Genomic DNA, 8,574 nt, shown 5'->3' on the forward strand with positions numbered 1-8,574 from the left:
TGGTTTTGGAGGGTGAAGGTGAGGATGATTTCAAAGATTCTGAATTAGATGCCTAGGCTATAGTAAATGAGATAGAAGATATAGGAAAAGATTTCTCTAGAAGGGCAAATTACTGAGTTTTGATGTGTTTTGTGTTTGAATTGTCTTTGGGACTTATGGATAGAGAAGTCTAATGATTAATTGGAAATATATTTTGAAGCTACAGAGAAAACCAGAACTAGAGACAAAAAAGAGATAGGAAGTCATTGGTATATAAATAATATTGTTGGTACTTGAAGAAGTCCATTAAAAATGACTCAAAACTGAAAACAAGTGAACTAAGGTACCATAAGATAGATTTTAAAATAAATGTAAGTACATGAAAAGACACCTTGTCAAAAGGGAAAACTTTCTGGTAATAATAGAATTGATAGTAAATTAACTGGGTAAGTTGGCATCTATGAGGAATACATCTGTCCATCAGAAATTGTATTGGCAACTCACAGAACCATAGAATCATGAAACCAAATTTTGACAGCTTTCATTCTTCAAGGGCCTTAAGGCTGATGACTTAACTGGCTGACCCCAGGGTCTGTGCAATCACGCAGTGTTTTGTCCTATCATGTACCTCAGCCCTAAGATCGGAAGGACAAACCCATGACCATGAAAATTCCCTAACATGGTGTGTGTGACAGTCTGCGCTTTCCTTTGAGAAGCAGTACATCTGCCTTTTCTGAGTGGTAGTTGCTTGCATTGCTTTGGCCAGTTACAAGGTTCTGTGTTTTATGAAGTTTCTGTAGTTCATCTTTAAGTCCTAAACATAACTAATGTGATTACTTAGGAATAAAATGAAAAGAGAAGAAACCAGTGATACAATACTGAGAATTGCATTGAGGTGAGAGCAAAAGAAAATAATTCAATTAGGTCCTGGAGAGAAATGAGAGAATGAATGTAGAGAATCAGAGGAAACATAAAAAATGACATGAGTAAAGATGGTAGTTTTATAAGGTAGCAGTCAATGGTTTCACAAGCTGCAATGGTGATAAATAAGAACAAGATTCAAAGTTTGAATTGACTTTTTACTAGAATTCATGGCTTCTGGAAGTAAGCTAAAAGGTACAGATGATAGGTAACAGAATCTAAATTGAAAACATTTCAGAACTTCTATTTCACTTTTCTCTAAGATTCTCTTATTTCATGCAAAAAACATCACAGTTCTTTTACTAAATTATTAAAGAAATATAAGAAATAGCTAAATAACTATTACCTTTTACTGGGCATCTGTTATATCCTGGGCACAGATACATATATAGATAGATAGATAGATAGATAGATATACACACATATGTACACATATATATATGTGTGTGTATATATATGTATTCATGTATATATGCATACATACAGACTTCATTGTGGTCATTACATATATATTTATGCATGCTTGTATATATTATCTTATTTAGTTCTCAGCCCAATTAATTAAATATTCATCTGTTTTACAGAAGGGAAACTGGGGTCTAGAAAGTTTAATTCAAGAATTACATGCAGAGTAAGTGCTTAGGAATTAACATAAATCCCATCCTCTAGTCACTACAACACATTCAGGAAATTAATACCCCTATCAGGATTTCTGAATTCTCTTCACTATTTTGTTAACAGGCATTATATCCTCAAGAAGAAAAAACTTTAGGAAACGAAAGAGAAGACAGAGGATAATCTCAAATGGTGATAAGTTTTTTCATCCTAATCTATACCTCAATTTTGAGATACTCTATAATATTTGGGAATTAAGAGAGTGGTTATAAGATAGAAGTTAGAAACTACCAGGTACTATTTATTTAAAAGTATCTGTTGTCCATGAAATCCAGCTGAAAGACTCTGTTTCTAAAATATTCCACAAGCCAACTGCTTTCAAAAAGACCTCTACCACTAGCATAAGATGGTGCAATTAGCATATTATGATCAACACTTTGTGCCATTAGAACACTCTTACCAACTGGCCACCACCAATTCCTGTGCGATCCTACAGTAATCACCTTGTGGTACGTCCAGTAAGCTCTAAGCAGAAGGTGCAAAACTGCTCAGTATTGCCCTCTGCCAAGTCTCAGGACACAATTTCACAGGGCTTCTTTAACAGGGTTCTGAAATCACCCATCTCCCACTCCAAACGTCAGGATGGATCTTCACTAGACCTCCACCAGAGAACTTCATTGTGGCCTACTTGGAGAGCCCTGAGCTCACATTTGCTCCAGTTTAAATTTCAGACATCATCTTCTTTACTGGAGTCCAATCAAACAGCTCTGAGCTCACAATTACCCCTCCCCAAGCCTAGCATTTCATCTTCCCTAGACCTTTGCTGGACATGACCCTCTCTGAAGTTTAATCAGAGTCTCAAGTTCATCATTATCCTCCTTTAAACGTCAAGAAATATTTTCTCTAGACACTCTCTGGTCATCCATCTTTGGGACCTAATCAAAGAGTCTTTAATTCAACATTACCTCAATCTAAGCCTCTGAAAATGTCTTCATCGGACCACCTTTGGACATTTTTATTAGAGCACAGTCAAAGATCTGTGAGCTCACCAACACTCAGCTCTGCACCTCGAACAAATAGCTCGCTTCAGCCATCAGCTTTGGTGAAGCCCAATCAGGTGGCTTGGACCTTACTGTTAACCTCACTCCAGACCTCAGACACCTGTATTGAGCTCTAATTCTAGTGTTCTGAGCTTACCATTGTCCCACTCAACACCAAGGGAATCACCTTTACCACATTCTTCCCATCAGACTCAGAGTTTGCCATTCTTCCAGCCCAAATCTCACATAGTGCTTATACCTGATAGTGCCGTCAGGACCCTGAGCTCACCAGTTTGCTACTCCAAGTTTCATAACACCGTTTTACCAAATGAAAAATGCAGAGCCACACATTTGCCTTTACCTCCTTCCAAACCTAATGTCTCAGATCAGTCATTCTCAAGCTGCAAACACTGCCTCAGGAACATAGCTGCTTCAACACTGGGCTCCAGACTCCGGAGTAAAAGCGGCTTTGATCTTTGCGCAAAGACAAAATCAAATAAAGAAATTTCATGGACTTTAGATTACATTTATCCCTGCATTGTTAAAGGTGGAACTGTCTCTGATGATGTGTTGTAAATAAAATTGTCATTTCTCTCTCCAAGACCAGAATCCAGAGGGATCTGTGCAGGCAGATTCTCTTTCGAAGGATGAGGGGAAGGCCAAGTCCTCATCCTGGTCCTCGCCTTTCATCAAGTTATGTGGTCTGCTTAGCTTGTGCCTCTTGCATAAAATCTCAGTGTAACCATCTTGCAGGAAGGAAAGATCCTCGCAGGGCAACACTGTTTGTCATACCAACACCTCAGCCCAGTGCTGAGGGGGAAGTCAAGGTGAAGTTAGGCCTCATCTTTTCCCTGCCAGAGACTTCCTTCTCGTCTTCTCTCTCATTCCCTGTGAAAGAAAATCAGCCTGATGCAGCCCCTGGAAACAACCTTGAAGGAATGGAGAAGACATCACAATTCTTCCCTGCATCTGAAACCGGTATCACCCAGCGGCTTATTATGAAGAAAAAATGCCTGACGGCAGTCCCTGAAAACAGCTGTAAGCGAACAGCCCCAAGCCGTTGACTGGCTGCTTTATGTTAAGAAAAGTAATAATTCTCAGCCACAGTCCCTGCTTTCAGACTCCTCCTCCTCCTCCTCCTCCTCTTCATCGTCTTCCTCTTCTTCGCTGTCCATCACACGCTCCTCACACCCTCCTCTCAAAGACTCCACAGCATCTGCCCCTTCAGGGTGTGTGTTCACTAAGGTGCTCAGTTACCACCGGTTGCCCTCCGGGGGTCTCCTGGCTTGAGTTTATATGTAATAAAAACTACCAGCCGTTTCCTGGGAAACCACATCAAAGTCAATCACCAGCTTCCCGGACAAAGCCCACAGGGAAGGGGCCAAAGGGGCCACAGGTACTGCTCAAATTATTCCAGGCAAAGCCTCAAATTGAGAGAAATTTTGACTAACCTTTTGTTTCTTTGTCAGCAATTGTCCTCTTAGTATTGGAGATGAGAGTTTGATTTCCTACTATGCTTATTAAAGTTATTAACAATAACTATGTTTGACTATATTTTAGGTGATGCAGCACCCATTTAAGGGGAAATAAGAGACTGTGATATCCTAGAAGCCAAAACTGAATGCCATGTTATTAACCAAATGCTGGGCTTATGGTAGCCACCATATAAATCATTTTAAATGAATTAATCATAATTGGCTGTAGACCAATAGCACTGTTCTTGCCCTGAATAGTATCTAGCTCATTGTTATTCTCTTCCTCATAACACATGATAATGATAGTATCTGAAGGCCAGTTACTGCTAATCTGCTTCCGTATCTCTATAGAAAATTCAGATCATGTTCAATAGATAAGAATATGTATAGAGGGGAATCTTTTCAGTTGTGTGTTCTTAGGGAAAATTATTCTATGCTAAGATCCCATACTCTGAAATCCATGGTTTATTCAACCTTAGTTAAAAAATCTCAGTAGAGAATAACTAACTGGTACAGATAATCCTACCTCATGCCAACTGTGCCTCTGTTTAAATTATGAACTCTAAAGTCACCTGTCATCACTTTTGCAATACAACCAAAATGGGTTAATAAAAATGTTTAAAAAATATTTTTGTTCCCCTGGGTTTACTGGTAGTGGGAGAGGAAGGAAGTTGTCTTACCTACTTACCTTAAGTAATTACCTCTATCACCAAAGGCTAGAATTTGTTTCTGTTGCATACATTGATGGTCACAATTCTGCTTCTCCACCTACATCTTTCTGATCACCAGACTTCATGCTAGACATTTCCAATTGGAACATTACATGGCATTTCAAACTCAACACAGCCAAACCAGAACTTACTATCTTTACATTTAGAATCCTTTGTCTCCTGTGTTCCCTATTTTCATTGGATATACCACCATCCATCGTGGAGTCATGTTGAACTGTTTTCCTCATTGCCTGCCCCTTTCCAAGTCTCTGAGTGCTCTGGCTGTAGTATCTCTAGAATCCAGCCTTTTCTCTCTAATCCTACTGCCACTCTCCTAGTTGTGGCCACAGCCATTTGTCACCTGAATTACTGCAATAACTCCTAAACATGCACTTTAACGTTGGAATGCATTTCTGAGACACAGATTTGATAATGCCACCCCACTGCTTGTAATCTTTTCATCATTGCCCATTGTTGTCTGGGGAAAGTCTAACTTCTTTTTATGATTACACTGTGATAACCTCTGAAAACTGATTTCTTCTTCTTTTCCAGTCTCCTTGGTTGCTTACATCTCACTAATTTATTTACAATGTATAGAATGTGTCAAGGCTTTTATTATACCTACACTTTTAAATCAACAATTCTGTTGTTCAGAAAAATCTTCCCATCTATATATTTTTATTCTACAGGGCTCTGTTTTGTCTTGACATGTTTTCGGAAGCCTTTTCATGATTCACTTTTAAAGGGGCTTATTGGCCTTCCTATTCCACAAAGCTCACTCTTTTCATGACTCTCAACCACATTATAAAGCAATCATTTTTGTCTGTCTTCACTCACTGTATTGAAAATGTCTTGTTCACAATTTCACTTGATTTTTTTTTTAAACCTAGTCCTTGGAGTAAAATGTATGCCCTAAAATAGTGTTGATACTGAGTTAACGTTGTTGAAGCTCTTCATTTTTTAAAATTTTCTGAAATAAGTAATTGTCCGTCAGTCTGCTTCTTACCTGTAAGAATAGTACTGAATTGTTTTTTGTCCTGTTGAGGACATATATGAAAATATTACTGATGACAGCAGTCATCCTTGTCTTATTTCTTATGTTAACAGTGTTTCTAGTATTTCAGTATTGAATATGATGTTGGCTGATAGTTGATCAGTGATTAAGAGGAAGAATTTATGCATGTGATAATTTGTTCAAGGCTTTCTACATCCTCTTTAGAAAACCCTTGACATGGGCTTTGTTCATCCTGAATTTCTTGTTTGGTGACACACATCACTTTTGCAATTACTTGTTTAATAGGTTCTGTACTAGACTAAACTTCTTAAGAGGAAGTCCTGTGTCGATCTGGTTTACCACTAGCTCCTCAGGACTTGGTGGAGCCTGTCACCTACCAAGTATTCAATAAACATCTGTGGGATTAAATTAAATGGGGGTGGGGGTTCTGCTGATTTTTATTTATTGATGTGTAATTAACATGTTTACATTTCCATCTTTAAGCTTGTTTTCTAAACTTCGTGCCTCATTGTAGTTTCTTTTCACTTTTTTTTTTTTACTTTGATGTAGTTGCTTTTAACTTCTCCATTGTATTAATAGTTGTTTGTCTTGCTCTTAACTATAATAGTGTCTACTTTCAATATTTTTAAAGAAGACTTCTTTAACCAATATTTTCTAATTTTTAAATTTGAAAATAAAGCCACATGAAACTTATTGGAAAAACTGCATGAGCGATGAATATCTCTCCTTTTTTCTAGCTTCTATTGAGGTACCAATAGAATTTCAAAATAGAGAACAACATGTGTCACAACAGAAAGGTCAAGAAATTTCTGCCAGATCTTGTAGAAATAAGACCAGTTTAAAAAAAAGACAGAAGGGTTCAAAATTCACTACATTTAAAGAAAGAGATCATCTGAAAAGTAATAGGAAAAGATGTTAATTCTCTTTCCCTCAGATGAAAGGGCTGGACAAGAGAACACAGTACTTAACAATTACGAGGTAGAAAGTGGATCCTATGAGTCGTCACATTTTGATTAACCCAATAAGCATTATGTTTCTTTGTAATAATGACTGTTTGGAAAAAACCCTAGATGTTCATTTACAGAAGTGTTTAAGTACACTATAATCTACTACATGTGATGTTTTTTCTAGAGAAAAAAATATTACTAATATTGAACCTACATTTATTTGAGAGTAGAGCTACTACCTTCCTTAGGAAAATATCTTGTTGAGAACTCTAGACCATGGACAGTGATCCTGAGCATGTGTTTTAGGAAGAAAGTGAAACAAAGAGATGATAGCTAAGCTACTGTATTTAAGTTTCAAAGAGGAACTTTTCAATGACAGTCAGTGAAAAGAAAGAAAATATATCATTTATGATTTAAGTGAAAATATATTTGATTATAAGACAGATCACATGCAATTTATGTATTACTCCATCTTGTAAAACATTGGGACTATACATATACATATATTTTTATGTGTGTGTATGCATTTGTGCAAAATCTATTTCGTATATGTGAGAAAGATGGAGTGACTAGAAGAAAACACTAAAATGTTGAATAAAGCTGTTTGTTATGGGGAATAGTTATAACAGAGTGTTAAGTAAATGTGTAGTTTTTTTCTTTTTATATATTTTCCAAATATTCAATAAGTATAAATTCCTTTTATAATCAACAGTTTATGATAAATGCTTTAAAAATGGCAAATGAGACTTGTTTTTTATTTTAAATGAAGTATATAGCAAAAAAAATATTTTGCTGTTCTTCCCCCTTCCATTTATTAGTATCATCTGTGGCTTTACAAGTTCACAGAAAATATGTATTTTTATGAGATACATACTTTCTTCAGGACAATGCACTTCTGTTAAGTTTTAAAGTCTATTAAAAAATTCCATATTCCTACCTCAATATTCATTGTTCAGTTTTTCACACTATTCATTTATTTATGTGTTTGTTTGTTTACTTTTAGTTGTGAAATATTTCAAACTATAGAGGAATGAGACAGTATCTTGAATAAAGTCTTTATACCACCACCCAGTTTTATCAGCTCTTATTCTTTGGTTGAATTTACTTCATATGTTAAAGATATAAAACATTACAGATACAAGTGCTAACCTCCGTGTATATAACCACACAGGATCCCAGTCCTGTCATACACTCCCCAGAAGTAACCACTATCGTGAATTTGCTTTAAGTCATTTGTCTATTTTTTATAAATTTACAATGTTTATGGAGCCATAACATTTGTTCTTTTGGATGTTTCAAAACTCTGTATATATTTTATCATAATGTATTTAACATATTGAAATGTGTGTGTGTTTTTTGATCTGGAATATGTTTCTAAGATTTATGCTTGTAAATATAGATAGGCCATTTCACTTACACACACACACACACACATTCCCATACATGTATATTATATAATTTCATAGTGTGAATTTATTATAATTTATTCATTTTTTGGTTGAATAATTTACACTTTTTATTATTACACATAGTGTTGCATTGATATTCTTTAAAAAATGTTTTGAGGTATAACTGACATTAATGACGGGTGAACAACATGATTTAATATTTGTACATATTTTGAAATCATCACCACAATGACTGTAATTAATATCTGTCCCCATATAGAGTTACAAAGTTTTTTTTCTTGTGATGAGGGCTTTTAAGGTATCCTCTTAGCAACTTTCCAATATGCAATATAGTATTATTAACTAAAATCACCAGGCACATTCTTTCTCATGTCCTATTTTGCACATATGTGGGAAATTCTAAGTCATGCTGTGAAACATTTGATCTATGGGTTAGCAGCATCACTGTTACCTAGACTCTTAG

At 36.0% G+C, this 8,574-nt stretch overlaps 1 protein-coding gene across 1 annotated transcript; it reads left to right on the forward strand.

Annotated features, from left to right (window-relative positions):
• Positions 1 to 1,452: 1,452 nt before the first annotated feature.
• Positions 1,453 to 4,034, forward strand: CSNKA2IP (casein kinase 2 subunit alpha' interacting protein). The gene is given in 8 exon segments (XM_036898651.2): positions 1,453 to 1,995; positions 1,997 to 2,365; positions 2,367 to 2,438; positions 2,440 to 2,665; positions 2,667 to 3,122; positions 3,125 to 3,588; positions 3,590 to 3,827; positions 3,829 to 4,034. Coding segments are annotated over 8 exon segments (2,076 nt in total). The 5' UTR covers positions 1,453 to 1,921; the 3' UTR covers positions 4,006 to 4,034.
• The last annotated feature ends 4,540 nt before the right edge of the window (positions 4,035 to 8,574 follow it).

Source organism: Manis pentadactyla, chromosome 1 (assembly GCF_030020395.1).
Source record: "Manis pentadactyla isolate mManPen7 chromosome 1, mManPen7.hap1, whole genome shotgun sequence".
NCBI lineage: Eukaryota > Metazoa > Chordata > Mammalia > Pholidota > Manidae > Manis > Manis pentadactyla.